Here is a 17,845-nt window from a genome sequence, read left to right as displayed (position 1 = left end):
TTCCAACACGAATATCATCCCATGCACCGAGAGCCGATCTGTTTCAGCCCGAATCACTACACCACAATTTCAAACAAGGAAGAATTAATAATTATCCGAATCACAAACGAAGGATAATTAGTAGTAATTGAATTTCGGGGAAAAACTAGAACCTTAGGACTAGGAGAAGGGACGGGGGGAGTAGTGCGTCGTGACTTGTGAAAGAGAGAGGGTTTCTGAAGGAGAGAGAGATAAAGAATGGGTGATGGGAAAAGGGTGAGAGCAGAGAAAGGGAGACGGTGGCGGTGACCGCAATGGCGCCGTTCGCCGGAAATGGACGGAGGCAGCAACGCCGCTGTGCAGTCCGTCTATGTGTGTGTGATAGAGAGAGAGCAAAAAAAGGGATGAGGTTACAGTGGGTCCCACATTTTAATTAAAAAATAATAAAAAAAGATTGACTAACGGTAGTTAACGCTGTTTGGTCAGGGGGACCTAATTGCACAGTTTTTTTGAGTTAGGGGGTTTAGTTGCAGACACAGTGAGTAAGAGAGATTATACACTATATAGGCTACTACTTCGGGGGCCAATCTGCACCTTTTCCCTATTTATTATTCTAACAAAAAAGTTAATATTTAATTGAGGAATATGATTTAGATTAATATAATTTTAACTATATTACCTCAAATTAAATTAATTTTAAAATAATTTATTTATAAATTATTGCTTATACTCCCTCCGTCCTAGGCCAATAGGCCCAGTTCTTTTCGGCACGAAGATTAAGAAACACATTTTTTAGTAGATAAATGGTGTGGTCCACCAATAATTAAGGTTTTAAGTGTTCCCTTATTTTTCCTTAATCATATTTGCTTCATTATCTCATTTTTCATTTAATTTAACTAAATTAAATTTCCATTGGAACTTATTGCATGAATTAATTTGGGAAAATTCTGGAACTTCTTCAAAAAGAAGTTGAAATAAATGAAGGAATTAATTCTGCATTTGCTTGACAAAATGGGCGGCTGATTCAGAATTAACTGGAGGAATCAAACACAATGAATTCAACAAAGCATCACCCAACATAGCATATTCAATGCATCAAAAATCTCAACATCTTACCATTTCATAATGGGAAAATAATTCAGCAAATTATGAAACTCAATGCAAAAATCCAGCAACAAAAATTCATGAGAAACTATAGCTACTGCAGATGAAGAACCCTAAATCAAGATCTGCAAATGAAGAACCATAAATCAAGAGCTTATAGGCGGCGGCGGAGATGGAGAACGGCGGCGATGGGGGCTCCGAATCGTCCACCGACAAAGAAGAGGCGGCGGCGGCACAGCAGGGGTTGTAGTCCTGAGGCGACAACGGATCTGTGTGGCCGGAGCTCTGGGTCAGCGGCGCCGCTCGTCGTTGAGAGAGAGAGAAGGGGGAGGGGGCGGCGGTAACGGAAATGGCGAAGGGAAAGGGGAAGGGGAAGGTTTCCCGTCGAGATAGAGAGGGGCTCTGAACCGACCATCGACGAAGGAGAGACGGCGGCGGCACAACATGGGCTGTAGTCTTGAGGCGGCGGCGGATCTGTGTGGTCGGAGTTCTGGAGAGTCAGCGGTGCCACTCGTCGTTGAGAGAGAGAGAAGATGGGGGGGCGGCGGTGACGGAAATGGCGAAGGGGAAGGGGAAATTGACGGAAAGGGCAAGGTGGAAGGGGGAAGAGGAAGGTTCCCGGAGAGAGGGGGAAAATCTGGGATGAATTTTTTTTGAATGAGTAGATTAGGGTGCATTAAGGGGGTATATCTCCTTTAATTAAGTTAGGGTTAATTGCATCAAAATACCTGATCTTTTCCCAAAATTTGATTTTTTTGACAAACTTTTTAATTGTAGCAAAAATTTTAGCTACGTTTCAATTTTTTGCAATGTCCGTCCCGCGTATATTTCCGGCCAAATCCATGCTGAGGTGAACCTCCGTAAAGCTTAGGTGGCATGTCGTGCCGGGTAATGAAACATTATCGTCTCAAATCCATTGCAATAAATTGAAACGTAGCTAAAATAAATTGGCCGGAAATGAATGGATTTGGCCGGAAATATACGCGGGACGGACATTGCAATAAATTGAAACGTAGCTAAAATTTTTGCTACAATTAAAAAGTTTGTCAAAAAATCAAATTTTGGGAAAAGGTCAGGTATTTTGATGCAATTAACCCATTAAGTAACTATTGATTTTTATTAAAGCCCTAATTATTTCCAATTTTAGACTGGGCCTATTGGAGTGGGACGTCCCAAAAAGGAAAGCGAGCCTATTGGAGTGGGACGGAGGGAGTACAAAATTAATACTCCCTCCGTTTGCGATATCGTTTCCACATTTTGAACGGCGAGGGTTTTAAGAAAAATGGTGGATAGTAATAGATAGTAGTGGATATTGTAGTGAGTGGAGTTTGAGTTCCACTATTATTATGAGTGCAAGTTTGTGAACCTTACTTCTATAAATAAAAATGAAAATAATATCGCGAACGGAGAAAATATCATATAATTTAAATAATAATTTAAAATAATTGTTCGACGGGTTGCATGCTAATTTGTAAGTCAAAGTTAACAGACGTGAAGAATATTACCTTTCCAAACCCCAGTAAAAAGGAGTTAGACTTGGGTGCGGGTGCCCACATGCTATGCGGCCCCGATCCAGATCAAACATATGTAGATAAAACATTTTAGTAAATTATACCAAAAGTAGTGTCTGGTTCATTGGTAAAGCATGTGCCTCTTATACCAAAGGGATAAGGTTCAAAACCCCTTTCCCCCTTTCTTTTTTGGATTTCTGTTTTTTTCTTGCATTTTCGTTTTTTCCTTTTCTTTTCCCCCTTTTTTTCTGTTCTTTTTATTTTTGTTCCTTTTTTTCGATTTTGTGCTTTTCCCTTTTTTTCTTCATTCTTTGTTCTTTTTTCTATTTTTTTCCCTTTTTTTGCTAATTACTCGACCAAATAACTAAGAATAAAATTTCGTTTTTTTTGGATTTCTGTTTTTTTTTCTTGCATTTTCGTTTTTTCCTTTTTTTCCCTCTTTTTTTCCTGTTCTTTTTATTTTTGTTCCTTTTTTTCGATTTTGTGCTTTTCCCTTTTTTTCTTCATTTTTTGTTCTTTTTTCTATTTCCCCCCCCCCATTTTTTTGCTAATTACTCGACCAAATAACTAAGAATAAAATTTCTAGCGAATGAAAATAAGATTACTTTTCTTCACATCAGCAAGTGAAAATAAGATTATTTTTCTTCACATCAATAACTACTTTTACTTACAAAAATATTTATTTGAGGAAATAATTAAAAGTACAAACTCTCATACATAAAAGTTTCAATTATCATGAACAAATATAATAATTTAGAAACATTACATTACATCACATCAATAATTATTTTTCTTTACGATAATGATTATTTGACCAAATATACAAAATTACAAGTTTTAACGAGTAAAAATAACATTACTTTTATACATATTAATAATTACTTTTTCGTACAATAATAATTATTTGATTAAATAACTAAAAGTACAAATTCTCATGACCAAAAGTAATAATTATGGTGAACAAATGTAATAATTTAGAAACATTATATTTCTTTTTAACAATAATTACTTTTTATTACGACAATAATTACTTGGCCAGATAGTTAAAAATAAAAGTATAAACGAGTGAAAATAACATTACTTTTCTTCACATCAATAATTACTTTTACTCACAAAAATTATTACTTGAGCAAATAACTAAAAGTAAAAGTTCACATGAATAAAAATAAACATTGTTGTGAAGAAATAGAATAATTTTAAAAAATTACATTTGTGCATATCAATAATTACTTTTTATTATGATAATATTTACTTCATCAAATAAATAAAAATACAAATTCTCATTCATAAAAGTAATAATTATTTTGAACAAATGTAATTAATATTTATCTTAATTGAAGTTTTATTAATGTTTATTAATTAAAATGTTTACATTGTATAAATGTAAATTTTACTTTTCTATACAAAAAATTGTACATTTACTGATTGTATGATATTTTGCTGTTATTGAAGATTTATTGTCATTGTCTTTTGTTTTAGAAGAATGGTGACACATAATGTTAATGAAACAAATGATGATACAAACACTGCGGGTTCTGATTCACCAACTCAAAATGATGATTCATCAAGTGTGAATACTACTTTTATTCATCCTAATATATACATTACTATGCATAATATGTATACTTATGTGAATATAAGTATTACCTATCATTCAATATTTTGTAAACCCTAAACACAAAATACTAAACCCTAAATAGGAAATACTAAACCCTAAACATTGAATACTAAACCCTAAACCCTGAATACTAAACCCTAGCCATTCAATAATAAACTCAAATGAAAATATTTACTCTCTAATGGAAATACTCACTTTTATTTATCCTAAGATATACATTTTCATACTTAAATGTATACTTATGTGAATATAATTAGGGTTAATGGGTTTTTTTACCCTATTTGAAAAAGGAAACATAAAATGTACCCACCCCAAAATAAACATATAAAATGTACCCAATTGAGTGTTGAAAAGACTAGCATGCCCTTATTTTTCTTTTTGTTTTATTTTTGTTTTTCACATTTATTTAATGCCATTATGTTTCTTTTTCTTTTAATTTTCGATTTTCACATTTGAAGGCTGAGTAAAACGAAAATTGGTTGCTGCAACTTCAACATTAAACACAAAACCAAAACACTTTTGAAATATTCATCTTCAAAACCCCCAAAACTTCTTCAATTGTGGGTTTCTTCAATTCGATCATAATCCGGTGGTTTGAAAGGTATATTCAGGTCTTCTATACATGAGTTACTGTTATTCAAAACTATTTTATGGTTTATGAAGAACAATTTTCAATTCAGTTGATATATTTTGAATATTCTCGTTTTTGTTCTATAGTGCTCGATTCGCGAACTTCACTCGACATGCTCGACAAGTCAAGCATGTCGAGCATACATGAGACATGAACAAATACTCGACATGCTCGACCATATGTAGTCGAGCATGGCGAGCATTAAGCATTTAGTACTGTTGCTCGACAAGCTTGCCTTATCGAGCATTGCGAGCGAGGTTCGAGCAGCGAGCATGCCGAGCATATCGAGCAACAGTAGATGTTATCCCTCATTTTTTTATTCAAATCTCATTTTGATATTTCTTATGTTTCGTTCGTATTTTCAGATGAGCCAATTATGTATGGTTGTATCATATGGTGGTTCATGGAATAACGACAAGTATGAGGGGGGCATCGTGAATATCTCCGTTTTCCATCATCGGGCATGACATTCAACACATTAGTAAGTCGGATTCAAGGGATTGTTTGTTTAGATACAAATATTTATGATTATTGGATATATTCATATATGAAAACTCCGGAAGATGAAACTTTGAGAATCAAGATACTAGATGATGATGATTTAAAATTAGTGATTGATTCTTTTCAAGTGCCGAAGATCTTTGTATCAGTTGTTCAAAAGATAAATGTTCCTTCTTCTAGTTTTGTGAATATGTTGAACTCTCAAGTCACAAATGTGAATATGAAACAACCAATGTTTGAAACGCTACAAAATCCTCAAAGAAACATGGATCAACTTATTGTGCCTAGACATGACGTTCAAATTGAAAATGTTGCTGCCAATAATTTTGAGCGCATTGCCAATAATGTTGTTGATGATGAACATGGTGTTGATTGGGGTTATAATGAGAATGTTGACAGTTTGGATAGTTTATCCTCAAATTGGAGTCCCGTCACTAAAGCATACTCAAAACGACTGAACCTCAAATTTTGGTTGTTTATCCTAAACCACAGCGCCGTTTTATCTGCTTCCTCACCAAATATTATTTGATGTGATATGACGTGATGAATGGCTTGATTGCATTTGTTAATTGAATCCGGTAGCTTTAAAAATCTTCCAAAGCAGCTTTTCTCAAATTGCTTAAGTGCGACTTCTCCCTCTTCTGATAGAACTCTACGGATACCATTCATAATGGTTGAATCCTTCGTGTATGTCACTATTGTACAAGAAACACCTCTCATTAGAGGTCTCTTCCACTTCCATCCTCCCTGTCCACAACAGCAAAAGTAAATTAGAATGAAGACAAGTGTTGACATACAAAAATCAATTGGAATCAAGACAAGTATTCACATGCAAAATGTAGACTGTGCTCGCATTGCTCGACATGCTCGAAATAGAGTAGCCGACCATTAGTGCAAAAATGTAGAAATGATCGCATTACTCGACATGCTCGAAACAAAGCAGTCGAGCATTAGTGCAAAATGTTCAAATGCTCGCATTACTCGACATGCTCGAAAATTAGTAGTCGAGCATTAGTGCATAATATACAATTGCTCGATTGTTCCGCATCGAGCATGTCGAGCATTCCGAGCAATTTCAATTTCAAACACTACGGTAATAGGCAAAATTTCAGAAAAAGCGACACCAAAACAGACATCAGAAATAATTTCATTCACAACATGAATCAATAAACACAAAATCAGAGATCCAAAAAACTGAGCATTCAACTACACAAAATTTAAACACAAATGCTCGCTTGATTCGCATCGAGCATGTCGAGCATTCTGAGCAATTTCAAACACTAGGGTAATGGGAACATTTTCAGAAAATCGACACAAAAAAAGACATAAGAAATCGAGCAATCATCCATATAAACAATAAATCGAGCAATCATCCACATAAACCAGAAATCGACCATTTCAAACGAGCATTCAAAATCTGAAATTTGGAAACGTGCTTCCCCAAAATCGGGCATAACAAGCACACAAAATCTGAAATTTGGAAGCAAACATACCTCTTGAATTGGATTGTCGGGATCGTTGTCTGAATCGTTGTTCTCCGTTAAATGTTCATCTGACGACATTTGGTAGCTTGAACTGGAGATTTGCGGTGACGGCGGGATGGAGTCACAACGGCGGCGAGGGAGTCACGGCGGCGAGCAGCACCGCGCGAAGACGACGACGGTGACAGCGGTGACCAGCACTGCGCGACGACGACGACAGAGAGACGGCGGCGGCGTCGGTGAGGGAGTCACGACGGCGGAAGGGTGATGCGGCGGGGAGGGTGACGGGAAGGGAGGGTGAAAATGGGGGGGGGGGTGAAAATGAAATCCCTAATTGGTGAAAAATGAAAATGGAGCACCTTTTTTACATTTTTTATTTTTATGATTTTAATAGAAAGGGTAGAATGGTCTCAAATGGGTACATTTTATTGTTTAAAAAAAGGTGGGTACATTTTATGTTTTGTCTTCCAAAATGGGTATATCCAATTTTGCCTCATATAATTATTACCCATCATTCAATATTTTTAAAACATACACTGAATACTAAACCCTAAACACTAAATACTAAACTCTAATCCTTAAATATTAAACCCTAAATAATGAATACTAAACCCAAATGGAAATATTCACTTTTATTCATCCTAATGTATACATTATTGGCATAAATGTATACTTATGTGAATATAAGTATTACCTATCATTCAATATTTTGTAAACCCTAAACACTAAATTCTAAACCCTAAACACTGAATACTAAACCCTAACCATTCAATAATAAACTCAAATGGCAATATTTACTTTTATTTTATCTAAGATATACATTCTCATGTTTAAATGTATACTTATATGAATATAAGTACTAACCATCATTCAATATTTTTTAAACCTAAACACGGAATACTAAACCCTAGCCATTCAATAATAAACCCAAATGAAAATATTTACTCCCTAATGGAAATACTCACTTTTATTTATCATATGATATACATTTCTATACTTAAATGTATACTTATGTGAATATAAGTATTACCCATCATTTAATATTTTTAAAACCTAAACACACTAAATACTAAATTCTAAATACTTAATAATAAACCTTAAACCTTGAATACTAAAACCTAACCCTTGAATATTAAACCCTAAATAATGAATACTAAACCCTAATGAAAATATTCACTTTTATTTATCTTAATATATACATTACTGTACATAAATGTATACTTATGTGAATACAAGTATTACATATCATTTAATATTTTGTAAACCCTAAACGTTGAATACTAAACCCTAAATGGAGAATACGATTATTCATATCAATTACTATTACTTTTGCTTACAAAAATTATTATTTGATCCAATAACTAAAAGTACAAATTCTCATGAATAAAAATAACAATTATCGTGAACAAATGTAATTATTTAGAAACATTACATTTCACTGTAACAATAATTACTTTTTATAACGACAATAATTACTTGACCAAATTTTTAAAAATAAAAGTTATAACAAGTAAAAATAATATTACTTTTCTTCACATCAATAATTATTTTTGCTTATAAAAATAATTACTTGAATAAATAACTAAAAGTAAAAGTTCTTATAAATAAAAATAATCATTGTGAACAAATAATTACTTTTTATTATGATAATTTTAAAATATTACATTTATGCATATAAATAATTACTTTTTATTATGATAATTTTTACTCAAGAAAATTATATTTTTAGTTATTTTCCTCAAGTAATTATTGTCATCATGAAAATGTAATTATTGTTATGAAGAAATGTAATATTTTAAATATATTACATTTTTCACAAAAATATATAAAAAGGCAAAAGAAAAACAATAAATAAAAAAACAAAAATAGTAAAATAAAAAAATGTAATAGAAAGACAGTAAAAAAAAAAAGAAAAAGAAAAAAAAAGAGAATATAAAAAAAATGCAAAAACTAAAAATAAAAAAATAAAACAGAAAAGGGAAAAAAAACAAAATCCAAAAAGTGTAAAAAAAAAGACAAAAAATGGGGGAGGGAAATTCGCAGAAATGGAGTAAAGAGGTTTCATACTTGGGACCTTTGAAGAGTGGAACATTATTGGTGATGCTCCCACCACTGCACCAATACACAGTTACGATTTTAAACTCTCAAAATATATATATAGATGTATAATAGGCGGGTGACCGCCGCACACAAGTTTTAGCGAGTAAAAAAAGGGAAGAAAAGTAAGAGAAATGAAAAGAATTTCCAAAGTAATCTAGTTTTCTTCTCCGCGTTGTACCGGAACTTGAAAATTTCAACTAGCCCTCCAATTCTTGTTTCGAAATCACATTATACTGTTCCTGAGCAACCGCACCGATTTTGTTTGTTTTCCTTTTAAATTATCTCTCTTTTCCCCCAACTTTCTAATATAGTCTTCACTGTAAATCCGAAGCAGAATCGAATTACTTGCCGATTCATGACCTTAAACCTACTAGGGTTTATCGCGAAATTCTTGTATTTCTGTCCTTGAGCGGAGTGCTCGACTTACCGATAAACTCCCTGCCAGATCTCCAGAGAAGGTGAACATGATTACTTGTTTGATGTTTCTAAGCGGATGCGTGGGCAGTGCTGGCGGTTTTTGGTTTACTGTTGTGTTATGTGCTTGCATTTGGGTTTGGTCAGCTTTCTGTGGTGCATTGTTTTCCCATTTTTTTGATTATTTGGTTTGGCGTGTAGACTGATTTTTATGGTTGATTCTAATAACAACTAAGGAAGTACTTGACTTAAGTAGGACCATCTCCTTGGTTCCGGATTAGCAATTATGATGTGCCCGCTTTAATTTCAGAAAATATGCAGTACAAATGCCAATTTTTTTCGTTTCTTTACTAGTTTGATATTTTCCAGTCAATAATAAGTTGATCAATTTGCATTATTGCCTCTTCGTACAGGAAAGACAAGTTGTACCTATTGATCTCGTTAAGATTGTTATTAAAGAATATTTACAATGAATTTTGGTTAATACTTGATCTGAATAGCTTCCTTATTATCATCTACACCTTTCAGGAGATGTCCCGAGTGGAGGACTTGTGGGAGCGGTTGGTTCGGGCAGCACTTCGAGGCCGAATAACAAGTGGTGGTTTGTATCGACAGCCTGAGGCTGGTCTAGCTGCAAATGTTCCTTCTTCGCTTGGGAACAAGGACATAGATGACATTCTGAGGGCTGCTGATGAAATTCAAGACGACGATCCCAATATATCCAGAATTTGTATGTTCTCCTAGTTTTCTTTGTTTTCCTTATATTTCCTATTTTGTTTAATGGTTTAATATTTGCTAAGCTAGTAAAATAAGTAAACAGCTGTCTCGTTTTGTAGTTTGTTTTCGTTTCAGAAGCTCATGGGAGATTTATAAGTTTTAGTAACATTGTGGAATTCCGTTGCAGTTTTCTGGTTCAGGGGGAAAAGTTCCATTGAGCTGTTAGAATCATGCATAAAAAGTGCTTGAAGTTGAAAAAATGGCTGATTTGATATTGCCAATATGGGATGTAGTGTCCATACACTTAAATATGCGATTATGTTGAAGATGAAATCCATATCAGATTTCAAAAATCTAAGCTCACTGTCTATATGCTAATATTTAACTAAATTTATTTTCACGATACATGCTAATTTTATTAGATTTCTTCAGGACATAACAGTTGATATAGAACAGATAGATTGAACATGAACTGGTGTGGGGTGGAATCTTTCCTACTTAAATATGTGATCCTTTTGTATGGTTAAGTTCATTTCCCAGTTACATGTACCAGCTCACATTCTACCATCACTTTTCAAGTGTTTGTGTCAGAGTACTGTACATCTATCACTAAGTGAACTAGCTTGTTGGTTAGAACATGATACAAATTTTAGCTGTGGAGGTAATACCAATTCCACTGATTGGATGTGTTATAAGATGTAATTATCTTGACTGCTTGCAATTTTCTTGTAAGATGAAAAAAGCACTTTTAGGTCATTTGGACTTTGCAGAAATTCTTGTCCTTCGGGTATTTTACCATTTTGTCATGTCCTATGAATGTGATGAGAAAGTAACATGGACAAAGAGTACATACAATATATTGCATAATAACACTCATTCTGTGTCTGTTATGTTTGCTGGTGTATATTATTTAGGAAAGTTCTCTAGCCCCTCACTCTGCATATTCTTGCAATGACTGTTAACTTGTGAGAAGTGAATGCTAAAAATTTATGTCCTGCATGTCGGTAAATTGGATGTTTGCCCTTTGCTTTTGTGTCATCTTCACTCTGGTCTCTTGTTTCCTCTTCTTGCAGTGTGTGAGCATGCTTATTCTTTGGCTCAAAATCTGGATCCAAATAGTGAGGGCAGGGGTGTATTGCAGTTTAAGACAGGTTTGATGTCTGTTATCAAGGTACTTAAAAAATGAAAGGTGCTAATCATTTTGCAATGCATGCAATCTATTTCCAAGGTGAAAAGGTTTGCTTGCTTTTATATGCACAAATCACTTGATAATCTTTTGTGAGAAACTTGTTTCAGTATATAACAAGCACATACCCCACTGCAATGACCCCCTCTTTTCAATGCTCATTTGTACTTCTACGTCTGCATATTTTGTCAAGATACCTAGGTAAAATCGTGCTTCTGTTTGCTCTTATTATTATCTTTCAGCAAAAGCTAGCAAAGAAGGAGGCTGGAGGCATAGACAGAACCCAGGATATTGCTCGCTTACGAGAATTTTACAAGCTGTACAGAGAGAAGCAGAATGTGGACCAGCTAAGAAAAGAGGAGATGGAGTTGAGGCAGTCGGGTGTCTTTAGTGGTAACCTTGGAGAGTATGTTCTTGAACTAGGTCCTGTTTTTCTCATGAGAAACTTTTATGTGATGCTGTGTAGGATTGATTAGTCTTCTATCTCTCCCATATTACATCAACATATCTCCATAACTTAATTCTGGATTCCCTTCACCATTCTTCTTAGATTGGAGAGGAAAACAGTGAAAAGAAAAAGAGTCCTGGCAACTCTAAGGGTTCTTGGGAATGTTTTAGGGCAACTGACCAAGGATGTCTCTGCTGAAGAGGCTGAAAGATTAATTCCTGAAGAGGTTTGGCATATATTCTTTAATGTTCTTACTGTTTTTCATACATGATTTCTTGCCAGGTTGGGTGCTTGACCTATTTGATTTTGAAAATCATTAGTCATATTTTGAATTACTTGTCAAACAGGTCTAATAATCCTTTGCATGTTCTAAATAAAACTTAAGTAGAAATAAGTTTCTGACTGTGATAGTAGGAAACGATCTTTCTCTATATACTACCAGTCTACCACGGATTCCCTTTCTTATCCCAAAAATGAGGTGAACTTGAAATATTACTTGAAAGTTGATGTCTGCAAGGCCTAACATCTGGATAAGACATCTGTAACTTTTACATCTAAAGCATGTAGTGGTGTGGGTTATCTTTATGCAATCTCTGGGAATTATAGTATTTCTGACATCCCCATTTGTTAAGCAGGTTATTAAGCTAGTCCCGTTCCTTGTAATTTTTGTCCTTTCTTGTGTGCATGTGATGCCCTAGATATGGAGTATTTGCAATATATTTGAGTATCAAGACCATTCTGAAAATGCTTCTACTAAGTTCATCACTGCGTCCAACCTTTTGGTTGACTGCTTAATGAATGAGTATTTAGTGTCCTTCCATATACCCTTTATTTCCTCTCATGTATTGCTTTCTGTATTTATGTGTTTTGAATTGCCAGTTTGGTACTCCAATTGACTGTAGTTTACGGTTATCTTTTTTTGATTTTTCATTTCTGAAAGAGGAGTGGAGGCATGGAACTATGTTTAACTATTACCAATACCCCCCCCCCCCGGTTGTTTGACTGATTTTTGAGAACATCAGTTTACTCTATGATTGCTTTCTTTTCAGCTGAAACGTGTGATAGAGTCAGATGCAGCAATGACAGAAGATTTGCTTCCTTATAATATTATTCCTCTAGATGCTCCTAGCTTAACCAATCCTATTGTTTCTTTTCCAGAGGTAATGTGGTTCTGTATCTATTTTGTCGATTTTATTTTTCTTGTATTAGAATGATGCCTGTATGCTTAATTAAAACATCAGGTACAAGCAGCTGTTTCATCTTTGAAGTACTTCAGGGGCCTCCCCAAATTACCTGGAACATTTTCTCCTCCACCTTCAAGGAGTCTAGATGTTTTTGACTTTTTGCACTGTACTTTCGGGTTTCAGGTTAGTTGGATAACTTTTTCTAGCTTTGGAGGATTATTGCCATCGCTGTTGTTTTGGTCTCTCTGCATTCATCCCATTGATGGATCTTTGTTTCAATTTTTTGTTGCTCAATATTCTTGTCTAGTTGCCCCTTGGATTTAACAGAATAATATAAAAGCTTAACTTTGCGCTTGTTACATCTTTATTGAGATAGTACAGTGTCCTTGTTTCTGTATGTTTTTCTTTTTGCATCTCAAAGTTTTTTTCATGATCTGCGAAAGGAATTTTTTGTCTTGATTTGTTTCAACCATTTCTAATGGGTTAACTTTTCCTTTTAAATATGACTAATGCTTTTGTATTGTATCCATAAAAATATAAGCAAGAAATGGATTTTGCATATGGTAATGTTCTGTGTTTTTTTTTTACAGAAAGATAACGTTTCGAATCAGCGAGAACAAGTTGTTCATCTCCTTGCAAATGAGCAAAGTCGGCTACGAATTCCTGAAGACCCAGAGCCAGTAGGTCTCCTGTCATGTGTTAGCATGATTTGGTTGAAATATTGGTTCTGTGTGACAATTTTGTAGACGTAAAGACTGGGATGGAAATGAAAGCCATCATATACTATATTTTCTGTTAATTAAGAAATACTCTGTTGATTATGAAGTACTAATTTATCTTTGATGCTTAAGCTTTTCTTGTACTGCATGTGTGGTGTTCGAGATTTTCAATGTTGGATGTGAAAATAACTGCAACATTACATGAGTTTGAGTTAAGCTGTATGCTGATTTTTCCTCTTGTTTGGCATGTTTGGTCAAAATAGGTGATTTTTTCATGATTTTTGATGTTGGAAAAGCTTTGTACTTACAAAAGCTACAATGAAGCCATTCATACACTTCTTTTCCACAAATTAATGTGTTTTAAGAACCAGCAGAAGATATGATGCTCCTCCTTTCTCAATTTTATGATATGAAGTGTTATTGGTTCTGGGTGTACAATGCCTTTGCCGTGTTCAATCACTAATTTATTTCTGTTAAATCTGGGAGGCTTTGTTAGCAAATGGGCGAGCGACTACGGGGGTTATTTTCCCAGCTTTCTGTTGGTCTATCATTGTGGATCAGGAGGAATGCAGTGAAGAAATTAGGGCAGGATTAAGTTTAGGGTAGCATGTTGTCTTTCAAATGATTCTAAAGCCATATTTGTATCAGATTTAGTTAGAGATTGGGGTCTTCTTTCAAATGTCTCTTGCTTGTAATGGTTCATCTATCTTGTTAAAATTTTGTTGTTCTGTCATAAAGAGTTCAAACTCTTGACCTGTCTGCTTGATAGCAGCATTTTTCACTGGTTTAAGTGGCTCTTATTTTCAGGGATTACTAACTTACTGCATCCTTTATTCACTTCTGGTTTATAGTACAAGACCTTAGAGATTCTTATATTTTGGAATTTGTTGCTTTTAAATTTGATACAGATATTGGATGAGGCTGCCGTTCAGAAGGTATTTTTAAAATCCCTGGAAAACTACATCAAGTGGTGCAACTACTTGGGAATTTTACCCGTATGGAGCAAGTATGTTTGCATTACAAAAATGATAAAAGTTGTCCCTTAGTAAATTAAGATGAAAATGAAAATTGAATAATTCAAGCACAGCCTCTTATTGGTGTGAGTTATTCTTATGAAATTGATGTTTGGTTTTAATAACTGTTTTTCCCCTTTTTTCTTTTTGGGCAGTTTGGAGGCTGTTAGCAAAGAGAAGAAGTTGCTGTTTATTTCATTATACTTCTTAATATGGGGTGAAGCAGCAAATATTCGATTTCTGCCAGAATGCTTGTGCTACATATTTCATCATGTAGGTATCTTGGCTAATTGTTGTTGACACTGCTGGTTTTCTTGCTAAAGAGTTGACTTCTGACTGTAGTTGCTTTGCCTCTCACTTGTTAGGGATAATTTTCGTTATCCACATAGTAAAGATTATAGGCCTCTTCTGAAGTGGAGTTTCTTTTACTTAGCCAACCTATATATTCCCATCCTCTAGGCTAATGTTCTTACTGAATCCTTCTAATTGTTTAGTTCCTGTGTTCAAGGTTGTTAAACTTAGAGGCTTACCTGGGGCGTTTTGTCTCGATGAGGAGACGCCTTAGGCCTAAGCCTCGAGGCGGTCCGAGGTGTAAGCCTCGGACTTAAAAAAAATAAAATTCAAAAACATTATAAAATCAATATAAAACAAATTAAACAATAGATAACTAACCAAACATTAACTTGATAACTTGGAAATCTTAAAAACATCAAATAAAATCACAAAATGTTCAAATTCAAGCATCATAGTCGTCTTAACTCGTAAGTCATAAGTTTAACCCCACTTAAAGTCTTAAATATTTAAGCATCATAATGATCTAATCTAAGTCCAACTCATCATCGTCCTCATCCTCCCATTCGTGCTCCTCCTCATCAAGGAAATTCATCGCACTGCTACAGTGCTACGACCTTTACCTAAATTACAATGTGAACCTAAGAAATGTTATAAATTAAATAATAAATATATCAAGTTAAATATCAATGTTTATCTTTGTCATTTCTGCACTTCTTTCTTTTATTACTTCCACGGCCACGAGGCCCACGACTCGAAGTTCCCTCAGTTTGCCTTGGCACATTATCAAGAAGGTCTTGAAATTTTCCATCACTCATGGGTGTGGTATTGACATTGCCACTTGACTCATTCTCATGAGTCTCATCATTGTCAACATACCATTCATTATCAGAGGATAAATGCTCTACACCCAAGGGGTCTATATCACCAGAAATCTATTTTCAATGTCGGTCTCTAAACTTCTTATTGTACTTGACGTAGACTAAGGAATTGCACCTATAAAATTATACTCCCTCCGTCCCATTATTGAAGACCCACTTTCCTTATTGGGGTGTCCCAATAATAAAGACTCACTTCCAAATAAGGAAAGAATTAGGCAATTTAATTGGTAATTAACATAGCTTAATCTCTCTCTACAAGGGGAAACTCTAATATGACTCTCTCATTTCCGCCTCCGTCTTCTCGAACCATCTCTTCCCTCTTCCCTCTTTCCGCCGTCAATCTTGCACCGCCCTCTCATATTTCCTCCGCCGCCCCTCTCGTCTCCGGCGACCGCAGCAAGGCCGCAACCTTCGCCTCTCTCTCTACCTTCATCTCATCTTCCCCGCTTTGGAAAGGTAACGGCGGCAGAGGGGCCGCTTGAAAAACCCATGCCCCAATTTCCAGCCTCTGCCCTATTTGATTTCTGGCAACTCATCGCCTTATTTCAGACGACGGCGAACCACCACCTTGCCCGACTCATCGCCCTCGTCTCTTCTCCGCTTAGATCCGACCTCTTCTCCAGATTTCCAAGTCAGAGAAGAAGACGGTGAGACTTAAGGAGAGGGAGAGATTTTTGGTTCAATTTTGGGTTTGACTTCAGACTTCAAATTTTGGGTTCAATTCAGTGGTTTGGTTTCGGCAGCAAAGAGTGGTGGTCGGCGGAGATTTAACTTTCCGGTGGTGGACTAGGGTTTGCAGCGCGGCGCCCCTCCCCCTCTCTTCTCCTTCTCCGCCGCCGCCTGCTTCTCCTTCTCCAGCCGACGTCCTGCTTCTCCCTCATCTCTCTCGCTCATCTCACTCTCCCTAGACTCTGTGTCTGCCGTGATTCGATTTTTGGGTTAGGGGCTAGGGTTTACCGCGATTCGATTTTTGGGTTCGATTTTGGGTTTGATTTTTGGGTTTGATTTGGGGGTTGAATTTGTGAGGTGGTGGTGGTTGTCGTAGGCGGCGGCGGTAGTGTTGATTTTGGGTATGAATTGGGGGTTGAATTTATGAGGTGGCGGTGGTGTCGGAGGCGGCGGTGGTGGTTGTCGGAGATGGTGGTGGTTTAAAATTCAACTAAAACATTAAATAGAAATAAATAAATACACTAAATTAAAACTAATCAACTACACTAATAGTGGTGGGCCACAACACTTTAACAACTAATCTACCTCTCCTTAATCTCCGTGCCCAAAAGACCTATGTCTTTATTAATGGGACGGAGGGAGTATATACTAATATAAGCAATTATCATAACTTAAATCTTAATTAAATAAAATGGTTAAATTAAAAGTTTAAAACCTGATTGAACATGCTACAATTACGCTCGCAAGCTGAAGCCGAACATGTTAAACTGAATATTTTCACGACAAAGCTTTGAAGCTTTGGAGTTTCATCCCCAAATTGAATCCACCAATTTGTTGTTGTTGAAACAAACAAACAAAGGAGTTTTCAACCCTCTACCATATTCTACAATTGATCTGCACATGCTCACAAATGAGCTACTTCCAACGCAATTAAATGAAACTCCGTTGTCAAAGAAAAATAGCCCAATGTCAGAACACACTTTTCTTCTTAATTAAAATTTCTCTGTGATTTAATTTTACTAATATTATTTCCATGAACGGGTAACAATACTATTATGTTATATTATTATATTACCAACTTATATTTCCCTTAATGCTTAATGCGTCTATGTTTTTTTTTTGGGATATATTTGGTTTGAAAGTTATCATGTATATATAAATAGTGGGTGATTTGAAAGAGTTCAAAGTTATTTAGAATTGTCATAGGAACGAGATTCTTGTATGTTTGTGGTGAGGATGATATTAGTAATATGATATTACATTGTTGCCCTTAAAATAGATTTAAAAATAAGGACAATATAGGCAAATCAAATTTTGTAAAACAAGGCACTTTTATAATAGGTATAGATTCTTGGGGATGAGGAGGTGCAGGGGGCTGTAGTCTGTGTAGGGTGTGTA

At 35.3% G+C, this 17,845-nt stretch overlaps 2 protein-coding genes and 1 long non-coding RNA gene across 3 annotated transcripts in view; 2 read left to right on the top strand and 1 right to left on the bottom strand.

Moving 5' to 3' along the window:
- The first annotated feature begins 4,483 nt into the window (after nucleotides 1-4,483).
- Nucleotides 4,484-5,479, top strand: LOC130995469 (uncharacterized). The gene is made up of 2 exons (XR_009092176.1): nucleotides 4,484-4,813; nucleotides 5,209-5,479. It is a non-coding gene; the product is annotated as an uncharacterized LOC130995469 (long non-coding RNA).
- A 243-nt stretch (nucleotides 5,480-5,722) lies between these two features.
- Nucleotides 5,723-7,325, bottom strand: LOC130993875 (uncharacterized). The gene is made up of 2 exons (XM_057918911.1): nucleotides 6,838-7,325; nucleotides 5,723-6,091 (listed from the first exon to the last, which is right to left on the bottom strand). Exons 1-2 carry the CDS (start codon nucleotides 6,904-6,906, stop codon nucleotides 5,723-5,725), a joined length of 438 nt encoding a protein of 145 aa, XP_057774894.1. The 5' UTR covers nucleotides 6,907-7,325.
- Nucleotides 7,326-8,981: 1,656 nt separating this feature from the next.
- Nucleotides 8,982-17,845, top strand: part of LOC130995468 (callose synthase 9) — a 33,292-nt gene continuing 24,428 nt past the window's right edge. The window contains exons 1-10 of the mRNA XM_057920758.1: nucleotides 8,982-9,383; nucleotides 9,868-10,069; nucleotides 11,130-11,227; nucleotides 11,485-11,648; nucleotides 11,793-11,916; nucleotides 12,740-12,850; nucleotides 12,932-13,057; nucleotides 13,465-13,554; nucleotides 14,502-14,599; nucleotides 14,762-14,879. Of these exons, the coding sequence (XP_057776741.1) occupies nucleotides 9,871-10,069; nucleotides 11,130-11,227; nucleotides 11,485-11,648; nucleotides 11,793-11,916; nucleotides 12,740-12,850; nucleotides 12,932-13,057; nucleotides 13,465-13,554; nucleotides 14,502-14,599; nucleotides 14,762-14,879 (1,128 nt within the window). The 5' untranslated portion in view covers nucleotides 8,982-9,383; nucleotides 9,868-9,870. The remainder of the gene's footprint in view (nucleotides 9,384-9,867; nucleotides 10,070-11,129; nucleotides 11,228-11,484; nucleotides 11,649-11,792; nucleotides 11,917-12,739; nucleotides 12,851-12,931; nucleotides 13,058-13,464; nucleotides 13,555-14,501; nucleotides 14,600-14,761; nucleotides 14,880-17,845) is intronic.

Source organism: Salvia miltiorrhiza, chromosome 7 (assembly GCF_028751815.1).
Source record: "Salvia miltiorrhiza cultivar Shanhuang (shh) chromosome 7, IMPLAD_Smil_shh, whole genome shotgun sequence".
In the NCBI taxonomy this organism is placed as follows: Eukaryota; Viridiplantae; Streptophyta; class Magnoliopsida; order Lamiales; family Lamiaceae; genus Salvia; species Salvia miltiorrhiza.
Note: the sequence above shows the minus strand (reverse complement) of the source record. Positions and strands in the feature narration are given on the sequence as shown.

Excerpts from the sequence above, each read along its gene's own strand:
- LOC130993875 (XM_057918911.1), bottom strand. The coding sequence starts at position 6,906 with ATGTCGTCAGATGAACATTTAACGGAGAACAACGATTCAGACAACGAT. Across the intron at positions 6,092-6,837 it reads CCGACAATCCAATTCAAGAG|GGAGGATGGAAGTGGAAGAG; the intron begins GTATGTTTGCTT and ends TGTTGTGGACAG.